Raw genomic sequence first — 14,372 nt, 5'->3', positions numbered from 1 at the left:
CGGCCCAAGGCAGAGAGAGGCGAGGCCAAAGAAGGGGGTGGGGAGGAGAGAGAACTCTCCACAACGAGGTTTCGGTAGAGGTTCTCGAAATGGGACTTCTGCGACACGGCAGATGTCGGGCCCATGGGCAACCGGGACATGCAGAATCAGGCAAAAGAGGCGTGAAGGCATAGCAGGAGTCGCATAGCAGGAGTCGCATATGGCGGTCGCACGACACCCGCCAAGGCGTGTGATGGGGGCGAGACGCTAATAAGCCGGGTCCAGAATGGCGGGGCGCTGGCGCCGGACCCCTGCCATGTCTCCGACGTCCGATCGTCCGGTTTGCGCAGAAGCCGCCCTGTCAAAGGCTTCGATTTCGTCCAGCCAGAGGTCCGGGTAGCACACAGACACCGCCAAAGAGGGAAACGACTCTGAATTTTTAAGCTTCTTGGCAGGTCTGATATTCGGATTAGTGCGCCCAAAATAGCGAGGGAATGGGGGACCGTCGCTGAGTGGCGCTGAGACGGATATGGCAGGAGACGGCGCCCTCTCCAGATCCCGTGATGCCTTCTTCCCGGAACCGAATGGCGTGGAAGCGGAGTCCGTGTGCACCCCATCTCGGCCCATCGTGGCGCAACCGCGGGTGAGCGGCCAAGGCTGGCGGTCGCTGTGCTCGCCAGATGCTTGCCATGGCGAGCCTCGATGACGCACATTTCCAAGTGTGTATTCGCCGCATCCTCGCAGAGATTCGTTTGCATAAGCCTTGCCTACCACGCATAATCGGGAGGGAGGGCATCCGATACTTTGCACACACCAATACCATTCATCTCGCATTGCACGGGATGGTGCGCCGCCGCAGTCGTCTTCTTGAAACCAGTCAGTGAGGAGAAATGTATTTCTGGACTAGCCCTCCATATCTGTCACCTATCAGCCCTTTTGTCCGTCTCGTCATCCTTTGGCCGAAACCCTAACCATTCTCCCAAGATGCCGCCGGGCTTGGGCACAGGACACTCTCTCCTCGTTGGTCCCGTGGAGTCGCAGGAGTCATCTTCGGCGGGCTGACCAAACTGCACAATGCCATTCTTCGATTCTGGAGCTTCAATCCTCCTCCACCTCTTGCGTCGTCCGTTGTCGTCGACAACCACCTCTCCATCGGCAAACTTTGTCCGGGGCACGGGGCAAGGCAGGATGTGCGGCAACGCGACGACAAAAAAGCTGGCGAGGACAGTGGTTGCGAAGAGCGAGGAGGTCATGCGTGACCTGGGGTGTAGGTGCGGCGGCATGATCCCCTCGCTCGAGCTTTATGCTATCGAGGCCACGGGCTCGAATGGCGGGTTAGCAGGCCAAGCCTGTCGCCGACATGAAGTCCAGTCCTCACATTAGAATGGCAACATGTTCTTCGTGGCCGCGACAAGGGGCTGCGCCGGTGTGTCTAGAGATGGATTGGCGCTGGAGTTGGGCGTGTCTTTTTGCAATCTTCTTTGGCGATGTTGCTGCGATGCAATTCGCGTGATTGGTAATATCCAGGGTCTCCCATTGGCCAGCAATAGACGGTGCGGGATGCCGGAGAAACAGATTTTCCCGTGCAGTTCCTTCTCACCTGCCTGTTCCTTGCGCGGCGGCGCTCACCGATCGCAAAATGTACAGAAGACTTAGGTCCAGGGTACTCCACATGCGCTCCGAAATAAGAAACTTAGGCCCCGGGCCAGCTCGCGCGGCATAAAAAGGTACAGCGCTTGCAGTCCCTGAGCGCAGTACTGTCTCTCCTGTACCCCCTACTCGCATGGGTAAGGTGTCGCAGTGAGGAGGAGTGCCTCATCGCCACAGCCTTTCCGCCGCCATAAGTTCGCTTCCAACTTCGCAGCCGCCATCTTCATCTCTTCGTCTCCGCACCCCCTTTCGTCCCGCCCAAACTTCATATATCCCATCGCCTCGCACCCAGAATTGCCCTGCCGTACCAGGACAGCGACAGTCTGCCTCATCGTCTCGTGCGCCATCTCCACAGCATTTCCAGCCTCGCAACATGTTATGAAACCCCGTCTCGACGCAAACCATAGTGCAAGCGGTCGCCGCGCCTCAGGTGCGACCGTCATCGACCCGGGCCCAGCATGAGCGATCTCGACAGGTTGTGACTCCTCCTGCTCGTCGTCTACCTCGCACGCTGACGTTGCTTCCGCAGGGCCATCGCCCAGCTGCGCGCATGCCGCCCCATCCCCGAGCCTCAAGTCCGAGAACTCTGCCATCGCGCCCGCGAGCTCCTGATTGAAGAAGGAAACGTGGTGACGGTCACGGCGCCAGTCACGGTCCGTCTCTCCTCTCATAACCCTGCAGCATCCCGCGTCTTGCTGACTGCGACTCCAGATATGTGGCGACATTCACGGCCAGTTCCACGACCTGATGGAGCTCTTTCGCGTCGGCGGCGACGTCCCAGACACAAACTATCTCTTCATGGGTATGCCCCCCGCGCCCTCCCCCGCGATTCTCTTCCTACGTATAGGCCTTCGCTGACGGAACCCACGTCCACCAGGCGACTTTGTCGACCGTGGTTTCTACTCGCTCGAATCCTTCCTCCTCCTCCTCTGCCTCAAAGTACGATACCCCGACCGCATGACTCTAATCCGCGGCAACCACGAATCCCGCCAGATCACGACCGTCTACGGCTTCTACGACGAATGCGTCCGCAAATACGGCAGCGCCAACGTGTGGCGCTACTGCTGCGACGTCTTCGATTACCTGGCCCTCGGCGCCATTGTCCTCGGCGCCTCCAACACACTCTCCCCCGGTCAGATGCCCGTCGACGACGACACCGAGATCGAGGTGTGCGACCAGAACGGCGCCGTCATGAGCCGCTTCTCCCGCCAGGCCGACCAGCTCATGGACAACATGCGTGACCAGGCCCCGAGCCCATCGAACCCGAGCTCCAACGGAACTGGCGACAAGACGGGCCCGCCTGGTTCCGGCGCGTCGGGCGACAGCGGCGGCAGCGTGGGCAACCCCGCGGGGGCAGTGCTGTGCGTCCACGGCGGGCTGAGTCCGCTTATCGATTCGGTGGATAAGATCCGGCTCATCGACCGGAAGCAAGAGGTGCCGCACGAGGGCGCCATGTGCGACCTGCTGTGGTCAGACCCCGACGATATCGACGGCTGGGGCCTTTCCCCTCGCGGAGCGGGCTTTCTCTTTGGCGCTGATATTGTCAAGGTCTTCAATCATCGCAACGACCTAAGCCTCATTGCCCGCGCCCACCAGCTCGTCATGGAGGGCTTCAAGGAGATGTTTGACGCGTCTATTGTCACCGTCTGGTCCGCCCCCAACTACTGCTATCGCTGCGGCAACGTGGCCGCCGTGCTGGAGCTGTGCGAGGACGAATCGGGCACTGGCGTCTTTGCCCGTAGCAACGGCGAAGTCGGGCGCAGCGACGGCGGCCTTGTGGAGGCGGACGGCGGCGGCGGGGGGTTGGGGGGAGGTGGTGTCGAGGCACGCAATGGGCCCGCTAGACGCTACCGCGTCTTCCAGGCGGCGCCCCAGGACTCGCGTGGGATGCCGGCTAAGAAGCCGGTTGCCGACTACTTCTTGTAGTTGCGAGGCTCGGGCGTGTATGTATGTATGGGTCCATGTATCGGTGGTGGGTGCCGGGTGACGTAGGCAGAACGGGGGGGGAAGCGTGAGTGGATGAACGAGGCTGTTGGCCTCAAGTCGTGCCTCATCTCCGTGTTCCATTCACGGGGCTGGCGGCCTGTGATCTTGTTTCCAGCCTGCTGTGACTATGCACTCAGCCGGTGACTTTACATGGCAGAGAATGCTCACCGGGTGGCAGAGCCTTGACGACACGGGAGTTTCCGGCTTATCCCCTTTCCTTAAACAAAAAAGTAAGGATACATTTCCCTTCCTTTTCGCCGATTTCGCAGACGGCAAGGGTTACAAGCATGCTGCGCAGCCTAAAGATGTCCAGACATGTATTCTCTGGATACGTTTTTATGAGGGACAGAAAAGTTCAAGAAATATGACATGAAAGCATCTACGATTTCATGCCGCCGACGGTTGCCCCCGGCGCCAGCTCGTCTACACCATACTTTTTCTAAGCCCCTTAAGCCATACTCCCCAGCCAAAAAAAAAAAATTCTAGCACAAATACACAAACATGAAAGAAAGAGACTCAACCAGCGATACAAGCCGCGCACGGGAAAGGGGGGGGGGGCGGTGAAAGAGGGGAAATTGGAGAGGCTGTGACAGAGTGTGTGAGTGTATGTGCGCGACAAAAGACACAGTGAGTGGGTGAGAGGGAGAAAGAGAGGGGGGAGGGAAGAGGAAATGGGTGACGAGACATCGTGAGACGACGGAGGAGAAGGAAATATGCGACCCAGAGTGCTCGCTACACCATGGCGTACCGGGCGTGCCGCGCGTATCTTTCCTCGATCCATTCGGGCTCCCTGACAGCCCGGCGGCCAACCTCCCACAGCCCATCCAGCTTCTCCCTCATGACCTCGAGCACGAGGGACAGATGATCGATGCGCAAGGGGCCGAAGAATTCAATGTGCTTGTCCACGACGGCGCGGCGGAAACGGCCCGCACGAGCAGGCGCGGCTTCCATGCCCTCCCTGGTCATGAGCGGGTGCAGGCGATCATGGACACCGTTCAGGTCCGCCATCAAGACGAAGCTACGCAGTTCCATTTGTTGGAGCACCATGAAGGCCTCGGTGGCTTGAAGGAGCTCGAGCCAATCGAAGGGCTGGTTATCGCAGCTCTCAGCGGGGATAGGGGGCCTCGCAGCAGGAGAAGGAAGAGGGGGATGGCGTGACCGTGGTGATGTGGATACGAAGGCAGATGAAGGCGGTTGGGGTCGTCGTGGCGCCGGTGCCGTTGCTGTTGTTGAAGCCTTTGCTGGTAGTGGTGCCTCTGCTGGGGGTGAGGCCTCTGCTGGAGTTAGAGCCCTTGCTGGGGGTGAAGCCTTTGTCGAAGCTGGAGCCTTTGCCGGATCTAAAATCTGTGCAGGTGCCGCCGAAAGGCCCGACCGAGGCGGAGGAGTCGTACTGGGGACCTGCGGCAAGGCCAGTGGAGAGAGCCGGCGGGCTGGCGCCGGTGTTGGGTAAAGTTTCGCCCGGCCGCGTGCTCCGGGTTCAGGGGTTGGTTGACGGCCAGCAGCGGACGTCGAGGCCTCGACCCTGCAACGCCTCTGTGGAGTCTGCTCCTTCGAGTCACCATTTCTCTTTTTCGCCCCCTTTCCGTCCTCGTTTACGCCCCCACGCACATATGTGGTCGTCGCCTTCTCAACGTCGCCGTCGCTCCTGCAAGCCGACTGCTCCCCCAATCGCTTAGGAGGCGCAGCCGACTTACCCTGCGAGAGGCTCTTCTGGCTGGGAGGGCGTGGCGATCCAGGACGAGAAACTCCGGCGTCACCGGTGCCAGAGCCACGAGGCCCATCACCTCCAGCGACGGCTGCATCTGCGGCGACGACGCTCGTTGGCTCCAGCCGCCGTTCAGCTCCGCGGCTGTGGCGACGATCATCCTTGTCTGATGTAGATCCCGTAGTTCGCTGTCTCGCCACACTTTGTCCCGATTGGTGGGCGCTACCAGTCGTGGAGGGTGAGAGCTTTTCGCCAGCCTCGCGGCCAGGGCTCTGCCCGGGTTCATGTCTCGTCCCCGTCTCGTAACGTGCAGCGCCAGCGTCCGCCGTCTCTGCCGAGGGCAACCGGGATTCCGGTACATAAATCCTCGCCTTCTTAACAGTTCTCCGCTCCAGCGCATGCTGCTCCTCTCCGTCATTGGTTGTCTTCCGCTTCGTCATCCCGTTATACGTATTCGGGGTCTGACTCGCCCGCGAGTGCCGAGAGCTGTTCAGAGCTGCTTCGTCGCCGAGTCCCGCGTTGATTTGGCGCAGGTTGGTGTGGCGACCGTTTCGTTTGATGCGGCAGGCCAAGCCAAGACGATTGTCTTTTTATTAGTCCCGTTCGTGGCGTAAACCAGTGTCGTGATGCCAGACCGCTTTCCCCTGCTTTGTAGCTTTGAAAGACGCCCGGGTTGAATGCGCATCCGTCTTTGAAAATCGAAGGCAGCATCTCGTCGCTTTGTGCTGCGTTGAGAGAACCTTTGTCGAGCCCCCGGCGGCGATGGTTTGCCGCGTCTCAGTCATAGTGTAAAAGCTTGGCCCATTCGACAGACCATTTGCTTGCAAAGGTCGGCAAGCATTGTCCAGCAACAACGACAAAAGAGTCACCAAGGAAGAAGAAGAAAGCAGCCATGAATGTACACGCAAGCACAAAGGCACCGGCTGCAGACGTCCAAGTCCCGCGTCAGGCTTCCGGCCTCAAACTTGCCCACGCCCTGGTCTTGATTTCCTTCTCATGGCCATGGCTCCTCGCATCGTCGGCCGGCAGCACCGAGATGCGGCCGCTTTGCAGTCCCCGAGGGCGGCCGGGACACGGCGAGGCACTTCCGGCCCCCTCGCCGTGCCGGCTCCGCAACCACTCGGTCGGCGGCTGGGCCAAAATTCAAAGGAGCCCACGCATAGTCCCCGATTGCCGCGTGGTTCGTGGGCAGCTAGATCGAAACCTTAAAAAGGTTAACTGGGGTGCCGTTCAGCAGTTGAAGCCGCCATCCCTGCATCCACTAGCGTATAGCTTGAACTAGACGTCAAGCCTCCATGTCTTGTCCATGGGCTCGGTTTGTCCCTCCAAGGCGAGTCGATGAGCCGAGTCTCAGTTCATGGTGCCGAAGCCCGGTTCCTATGCCTTGTTGGCGCCGCCATGGCTGTCTCTCCGATTCCACCTTTTCAGCCGCCCTGCTGCCGCGGCACCTGCGGGCTGCGGTGAGCCCAAAAGCGCCAGTCAGCCTTTCCTATCGCCGCGCTCAACTCATCACCGCCACGCGCCCCGTGGCCCCCGCCGGCTCGTATCAGCAGCCGCTTCCCGGAGGGCCGTAGTGCGGCATCGTCGAGTCTGGGTAAGTCGGCAACGAATATTGCAAGTTCATGAGCGGACGGCTAGCTTGCATGGCCTGTGTCGTAGGCATCGTCTGGCCGGGGCTGTTGAGCATCGAGGGGGACGCCTGCCCACCGAAGACGGCGTCTTGCCGGCCCGTGTTGTGACCCCCGGGCAGGTTGCTCGGGGGGTACTGGGCGTGGACGGCCGAGCCCATGACTGCGGCCGACATGCCCATGTGACGCTGGTGGCCGTACGAAGCCATCGACGGCTGCGACGGTTCCCAGACGGACGAGCTTGTCGTTGACCCGCTGGCCGTCGAAGTCTCCCGGCTCGACTGGCCCGGCACAGGGAGCGGCATGCTTTGGTCCAGGCCGGTCAGCCGTCGCGGCAGCATCACATGGTGCAGCGACTGTACAGCCGTTCCGGCGTCACCGGCGCGAAACGGGTGGTTCTGTTCGGCATCGAGGGGTGCAAAAGTGCCCGACTGCAGGTAATGGGCGATGTGGTCGTCGCAAACACCGTGTCTGTTGAGCAGTTCCCGCAGCTGCCTGTTCTCCTCTGCTACTCTTCTCGCAGCCATCTGGACTTCAGTGGAGGCCTCGACGCCCTGGAGCTCGTACACCCTGAGCCGCTGTTCGAGCTCATGGACATACTCTCTCCGCCGGGCGCGCGATCTCCTCTGGTTATCTCGGATGCGGGCCAAGTTGTCCCTTTGCTGGAGCATGGGAGCGAGTAACGAGCCTTGTGTCAGGCAAAAGACGTCTCCCTTGTACGGTCTCGGGTGGATTTCTCTTCACTCACTGCGGGGGCCGACATTTAGCCTTCAGGCCTGCCCGTATGTAGGCTCTCCTTGGCGGGTGGAGGTGGGAAAGCAGACGAATAGTCCCACACGTAGGGGCTTGACGCAAAGCTCAAGGTACCGCGGGAGACGGAGCAAGAGTAAAGGGAGAAGAGGGGAAGTTGGAGAAGTCTTTCTGTCGTCCTTGCTTGTATGGCCAGGGGGGGGGGGGGCTGAGGTGCCAGAGACAAACGTCGAGAAGCTCCAGAATCATAGCATATCCCACTCGACGGCGGCAGAGTTTGAAGCTGGGCGCGACTGCAAAGTACAATACGGACAAGGGAGGGGGTAAGGGGTGGAGATTAGGGGTGCAAAGAAGAAGGCAGTGACAGGACCGCGAAGTTTCAAATGTCTACATGTTCAGATCCAGGGTCCTCAACGGCAGCCGTTCGGAAAGGGTCAAGGCCGAGGCCGGATTCAGAAAGCGCCCAATAGATCCAGCCAAGGCCGGGGATAAGGGGACGACGTTGCCCGGCCTGACGACTAAGATGTGGAGAGGCTGTCGCCAGCACGACACCTTAATAACCGCAGAGCAGGCCAGTGGCCCAAAGCAGGATAAGGACCCAGTCCTTTGGAATTTCGAGCCGGCCAGGTTCCTTGAAGTGCTGAGGGTGGGCAATGCCAGGATAGCACCGTACAGAGGGCATCTATCATGAGAGAGCAGGTTCCATGGTTGGCAGCTGAGAGTGACGTATGCAAGGGCCGAATACGGCTCTTCTGCACACAAGAGGACAAGGGCTCGAGTGCCAAGAAGGCCGCAGTTTCTTGTGCTCTGGTCTTTCTCGAGTCGCTTTTCAGCTAGGCAAGCAAGGAGCATGTGCATGCGAGAACATCGATACGTGCATGTATGGCGCTGAGACTCGGGCGGGAGGAGGATGCCGGTGGAGGCGACGAGAGCGGAGTGAGTCAGCGACCAGGTTCGTGGAGAGAGGGAGGGAGGGGAGACGCGGCAGTGGTCAAGCAGCGTCTCTGGTGCCCGAGCAGACCGAGCTCCGCCGGCCAGGTATAGACGAGTTTTCCATCATGTTGCATCGGCCGAGGCCGTCGAGGCAGAGGGTCGTAGGTTATCCCAGCTGAGTGGATGGACTGGATTGGCGCTATGATTTTGTTCCCTCCACTACCTTGCGCCTGCATGCATGCAGTGTGTAGACTCGTGCAGATAGCACACGAGTCAATGACTAGCCATGCTTACCTGACTGTGCTGTATGTACAGTATGTGCATGCAAGCGGCTCTCGTCATCGGCAACAACGGTCCTCTCCTGCAAGCTGCAACCCACAGCTGAACCGGATGCACTGTGGAGCGCCAGCCATCTGCGCCTCCGGGGAACCGAGCTCGGTGCGTCGGCTTTTTCGGTCCCCTGCCAGGGTTGCGCGCGAGAGAGGCAGCGCTTCTAGAACTGGGGCAACGAGGAGCTTTGCTGCGATGTGCGTACCAATGCAGCGGCATCCTTGCCGAGCGCAGAGTCGACGGAAGCGCTGCCGCCGTTGGACAAGTCAAGAGGCGGTAGAGGGCGACGTCGAGGCGGCAGCACAGGGAAGAGCAGGTGCGAGGTGTGAGTGGAGGGGGATTGACGACAGCTGACAAGAGGAGGCGTCGGCCAGTTGATGATTGTACTGTAACCAACAAGAAAAGGAAAAATAAAATAAAAAATGTCGCGATCTGGCGATGTGAGGTTGAGTGGTTGACAGTCGGAAAGCGTCCCGCTGGATTGGGTCGCCACGTCTGCAAGTCAAGTACATACATACTAGTACCCTGCACCCACCCCTTCCCTCTCAGCACAACAGGCACTGTACCTACCTCTGTACAGTACAGGACGTGGGTGGGGTGGTGGCAGGAACCACCCTCCTCTTCCTCTCAGCCGGGCAGGAGCAGCATTTTACCCAGCTACAGTATCCTCATTGTATTGCCTCTGCTTATGCTTCAACGAGAATCGTGTGGATTCGTCCTTTCCCCAAAGAGTCCGGCCGGCCTTTTTCGCCGCCTCTCGCAAGCTGAAGCCATATCCACTCGTGCCGTGCTCGTCTGGTCTGGGCTTCCAATCGGGGGACAGCCGCATCGACGTTACTTAGTACAGGCTTGGAAGGTACAGTAGCCTGGAAGCGTCTATAATCTTGCAGCTGCACACAGACTCTCGAGGATTGGGTACTGTGCAGTAGATGCAGTGAAGCGCCACAGGCAGAGAGGCACTATGGCGCAAAGATCTCGCACACTACCACCCACCATGGTGTAGTAGTTCATTAGCTCTGCTGGGTAAAGCGTACCGGAAGCCCGCTATAACTTAGTACTGTACGTACATGGCTACATACATACATATATACCTACCCGGTACCTACTACCTACCTATGTACCTACATACATACATGCCTACCTACATACATGATACATAAGTACATGCATACAGTACATGCAGTCGGCAACCCTGCCACAGACCGGCTACGCCGTGATGCTGCTGCTGCTGCTGCTGCTGCTTACCCTGCCACCTGCCTCTGCCGGGCCTGCCGGAACAATGGCCGGCCAGGTTGACGGCAATTCTTGCCCGCTCCTCGGTCGTGTTGCCAGAAGGGGTGCGTCTTCCAGGCGTCACTTGATCAAGTGATATTAATAAAATATCACTTCTCTTCCTCTCTTCTTCCTTTTTCCCCCCGCCTCCCACCTTCTTCGCCACTCTCAGCTTCACAGCCCACGTCGCATGCTTCCACCATGCCTTGCAGGCAAAGAGAAAAGGGCGGTAAAGCCCGCTTCTAGAAATTCAGCAGAAAGGGCATGCCGTTACACAGCTTGAACCGCCATCGGAGCTGCCTCACCGAGGTTATTGGCTTAAGAGAGAGATCCCAGTCACGCTGGACTCGGGCAATCAATTGCTGACCCGTCACCGATGTCGACGAGCTCCAAGGCGGCGGGCCACTCATTCATCTCGGAGGCCTCCGAGCTACCTTCTCCTCTGGCCTGCCGCTTCTGGCGGTCTGCAGCGAGCCATCCAGACAGCAGCTCCCGGTCTGCCTCAAAAAGCACCCCGGCATGTTCGCCGCGTTGCTGGTTCCGAGCAGACTGGCATCAAGGAGCGGCTACGTGCTTTCCATCCAGCTGCGCAGGCCTCTTGAAAATTTGCTGGGGCTCTCGTGCTGGGTCGTAAGTCTGGTTAACTAATAGCCACAGCCGCCGAAGAGACATGAGAAAAAGAAACAAGAGGCGGCGTCGGCGAGTCACCGAACCCCAGAGGCTAAAGCCCTCGAGACCAGGTCCACTGAGCCATGATCGACGGCCAAGATACACAATGCCGTAGTAGTCCAAAACACAGCCAATGCTGGAATCAAGCCAACGTAATCGTGTTCCTCCTCGGCCACCTGTCGCTGCAGCCACGAAAAATGGATGCGCAGTTTCGGGTAAGTCGTAGGCGCCACGGCTGTCATGTCTCTTGGTTGTCTGCAAGGCTTGGCCAAATACAACACAGTTGAAGCCGGGGCGAGGGCGGGCGAATAATGGCTTGCCAAGTTATCTGCACTTGGCGTCTCTTGCCTTTGTTCCCTTTTTCTGTTAGTTGCTGGCCCCAAGAATGGTATTCAGACGATGGCTGGTTCCCCCTCATCTCGATCAAGGGGGCGGAACTTGCAGTGCGTGTTGGTATGCGCGCTGACTTGGCCAAGAGCAGGGGCGCGAGGTCTCAAATGGTCACCAACGATTGCCCCAACCGGTAGTCCCTCGAGGGGGCGCCGGCAGAGAGTCTGCAAGGGGGACACGTCGGCACCCGCAACGACACGAGGCCCCGTGCAAGGCAGGGTCCCGGCTGGCGGAATAGCAAAGCAAACATCCTCGAGCGGGAATTCGGGAGGTCGGGGCGGAAGCGCACAGGCCGAGGGCGGAGAGATAGTGGACGAGGACGAGGGAGCGGCGGCGACGACGCCCTTGGGACCCCACGCCCTTGGGACCCCACGATCTGGGGAAGCTACCTGGCAGGTCGTTAGTGCGCGGTAAATCCAGGCACATTCCTCAGTAGCCGTCACGATACAAGCGGTAGGGCTGCTGATAAAATGTGATTGATTCGCAAGGGACGTCACGAGCTTTGATTCTGTTGGCGAGGTTTCGCTGGGGGAAGACCTTTTTACGTGGTGGTCCATGGGTACCGGGTACCGCTGGCTTCGGCTCTGCGCGCTATATCCCCCTCGGCGGAACCGGGAGGCTCCTGGTCCTCGGTACCTCAGCGTCCTCGCCTGCCTTGCCTGTTGTATGCCGCTGAGGCCTAATCCACAGCGCCCGCATCACCCATCGACCAGGGGTACAGGGGGCTGCCGCCGCCGCTCCACGAGCCACTCACGAGACCCCGGCCTCGAACGCCAGCCATCGCACTGTAACGCCCAGGATCGAGAAGAAATCACAATCTATAGTCATGGAAGCAGGCTCATCTCGCCAGATGTCGAAACCGCCGAATTTTCCCCTCGCAGCATCTCGAGGGGGAAGAGAGAGCCCAAAGCAATAGCCTCGTGTTCCCTGGCTGTCTCGCACCATGCGTGAGACATTCCTTGTTCCTTCCACCCTGGACAGTTTCATCCGCCAGCGTGGCCATCGTGGCATTTGGCCTGTTATCTTACCATGACGTATCCAGCCACCGGCATCATCCACCCTCCCAAACCAGAGACGACGTCTTCTCGACGCACGCCGCAGCACGTCCCCAGGGAGAGACGGGTCTCTGCCACCCGCTCATCCAACAGCTAGAGAGCCGCCCAACGAGTCCACACGACGCAATCCGGGGAAGGGGGGAGGAGGCTAGGAAGAAATGAACGGGTCAGGGGTCCCTGCCTGCTCACCCAAAGGATGCAGCTTGTCAATGTTGGATGTGGCTGGCTCAGACCTTGAAAAAGCTCGCGCCAGGGATGGCCAGCGATTGACCGTGTCATGTTTCACCGCGTCACGAGCGACCTCTCCCTTTTTGCGCCCCGACGACAGCCTCTTCTGAGGATAAAAGAAACAGGGGCTGCCCCGACGAGGGAGGCTTGGCCCGTTAAGAGTCCTGACCTATTGCACTACCGACAAAGTACGAGAGCGGAAGAAAGCAGAGAGGACAAGAGAGAAGACGCCTCGCCGCCAGCCCTCCACATTCCGTCTTCTTCCCCAACGACACATCCGCCTCTCTAAATCCTACGTCCCTGTCTAAAATCGCTCGCCATGCCTTGCCTCAAGACCTGCCTTGCCGCGGCTGCCCTCGCCTGCGTCGCCAGCGCCGACACCATCAAGGTTACCGCCACGAGTGGCAACACCTTCAACCCCGACGCCGTCAAGGCCGAGGTGGGCGACACCATCGAGTTCCACTTCCAGGCCCGCAACCACAGCGTCGTCTCCGGCGTCTTTGAGAACCCTTGCTCGCCCATGCAGCTCGGCAGCGGCTTCTACTCGGGCTTCATGCCTGCTACTGGCGGCGAGGCTGTGCGTTACTCCCCTCCTCCTCTCCCTGAGCGACTGCAACGCCGCCTGAAGTGTCCTTCATTTCTCTGTGTCGCTATGCGAGTGCCCGCTGACAGCCACCAACAGAGCAAGGTCTTCCGCATCAAGGTCAACAGCCTGGAGCCCGTGCCATTTTACTCCTCTCAAGGAGACGAGTGCCCCAAGGGCATGGTTGGCATCATCAACCCCAATGGCAACAAGAACCTGGACACGTACAGGAATCAGGCCAGGGCCCTGTCCCGGTCGGTGACGCCCGGCAGCTCCCCGTACGGCGGCGAGCTGGACGACAATGACGACCCGAGGGTCCCGAGGAATCCGGACGGCACCGTCAAGGCTGCCGCCGGAGCCCTCTCCGTGCCAATGATGAGCCTGGCTGCTGCCGTGGGTCTGGCCGCCCTGATGGTATGATGCGCCGAAAGGAAAAGGGTCCGCGAGGAAGGAAACCTTGGGCTCTGGGCCGGTCTTGAGGAGCATGGCTTAGATGGCAGACGGGAGGGGAAGGGGAAGGTGTTCAGGATTGTAATACCCACTCGCTGAGCGATTATTATGGCCGGGGCATTGATTTAATGTGCATCTCATCGATACAGTTGTCATTGCCAGTCAATTGACAAGAATGGCTCTTTACCTGTTGACCCTTGTATAGGCGAATATTCAGCTTCGAGAACATGTCTGGTCTTGATGCCACTAAAACTGAATAAGTCGGATAGTTTAGGTTAGGCGAGCGCTTGCACGGGTTAAGTGTCGCGCTTGCTCGGCCGACAAATATTGTGATACGCGCGACGGTCTTCTTTTGTACCATGACTATTATTATATGGACGAACTAGGCCATCCTGGTGCTTTCGCTTTTTGGAGTTCGTACAGTTGTGTTGCAGTGAGACGCATCTCTCAACTCGCTGCTCCCTGGGAACCGAGCAACTGATTCGCACATTGCTTGGGACCGTAAATGTGTGGAGAGATTCATTCACTTGAGCACTGTGTTTCCGTCCAAGGTCTGATCCAAAGGCCGAGCGAACCCCGAGCTACAGTATGCACAGAGTGCAGTGAGGGGCGGCAGCGATGCTACAAACAAAATTGCGCTACAACCTAGGCCCGTTACGCTTGTGTCGCCAGAGCGGCTAGGCATACGTATCACATCGTCAGTGCCGTCCGGAATACCGGCCGGCCCGCATCTCCGGCTTCCGCTCCGAGATTCGGTCGAGACG

General features: G+C 59.2%; 5 protein-coding genes across 5 annotated transcripts; 2 read left to right on the top strand and 3 right to left on the bottom strand.

The window, feature by feature from the left end:
• Nucleotides 1–246: 246 nt before the first annotated feature.
• Nucleotides 247–1,262, bottom strand: HRG_03590 (uncharacterized protein; the record flags this gene model as incomplete). Its single annotated transcript, XM_044862061.1, has 3 exons — nucleotides 247–436; nucleotides 483–596; nucleotides 904–1,262. The coding sequence occupies 3 exons, from the start codon at nucleotides 1,260–1,262 to the stop codon at nucleotides 247–249; spliced, it is 663 nt and encodes a 220-aa protein (XP_044723087.1).
• Nucleotides 1,263–2,087: 825 nt separating this feature from the next.
• HRG_03589 (calcineurin-like phosphoesterase domain-containing protein) lies at nucleotides 2,088–3,555 on the top strand (the record flags this gene model as incomplete). The annotated part of the gene is made up of 6 exons (XM_044862060.1): nucleotides 2,088–2,104; nucleotides 2,159–2,282; nucleotides 2,341–2,431; nucleotides 2,507–2,568; nucleotides 2,623–3,431; nucleotides 3,474–3,555. 6 exons carry the CDS (start codon nucleotides 2,088–2,090, stop codon nucleotides 3,553–3,555), a joined length of 1,185 nt encoding a protein of 394 aa, XP_044723086.1.
• Nucleotides 3,556–4,347: 792 nt separating this feature from the next.
• HRG_03588 (uncharacterized protein) lies at nucleotides 4,348–5,606 on the bottom strand (the record flags this gene model as incomplete). Its single annotated transcript, XM_044862059.1, has 3 exons — nucleotides 4,348–4,704; nucleotides 4,775–5,005; nucleotides 5,310–5,606. The coding sequence occupies 3 exons, from the start codon at nucleotides 5,604–5,606 to the stop codon at nucleotides 4,348–4,350; spliced, it is 885 nt and encodes a 294-aa protein (XP_044723085.1).
• Nucleotides 5,607–6,866: 1,260 nt separating this feature from the next.
• Nucleotides 6,867–7,947, bottom strand: HRG_03587 (uncharacterized protein; the record flags this gene model as incomplete). The annotated part of the gene is made up of 2 exons (XM_044862058.1): nucleotides 6,867–7,610; nucleotides 7,816–7,947. 2 exons carry the CDS (start codon nucleotides 7,945–7,947, stop codon nucleotides 6,867–6,869), a joined length of 876 nt encoding a protein of 291 aa, XP_044723084.1.
• Nucleotides 7,948–12,894: 4,947 nt separating this feature from the next.
• HRG_03586 (extracellular serine-rich protein) lies at nucleotides 12,895–13,578 on the top strand (the record flags this gene model as incomplete). The annotated part of the gene is made up of 2 exons (XM_044862057.1): nucleotides 12,895–13,152; nucleotides 13,258–13,578. The coding sequence occupies 2 exons, from the start codon at nucleotides 12,895–12,897 to the stop codon at nucleotides 13,576–13,578; spliced, it is 579 nt and encodes a 192-aa protein (XP_044723083.1).
• Nucleotides 13,579–14,372: the final 794 nt, after the last annotated feature.

The sequence above is a fragment of the Hirsutella rhossiliensis genome (genome assembly GCF_020360975.1).
Source record: "Hirsutella rhossiliensis strain HR02 chromosome Unknown scaffold00003, whole genome shotgun sequence".
In the NCBI taxonomy this organism is placed as follows: domain Eukaryota; kingdom Fungi; phylum Ascomycota; class Sordariomycetes; order Hypocreales; family Ophiocordycipitaceae; genus Hirsutella; species Hirsutella rhossiliensis.
This window is presented reverse-complemented; position numbering and strand designations above follow the sequence as displayed.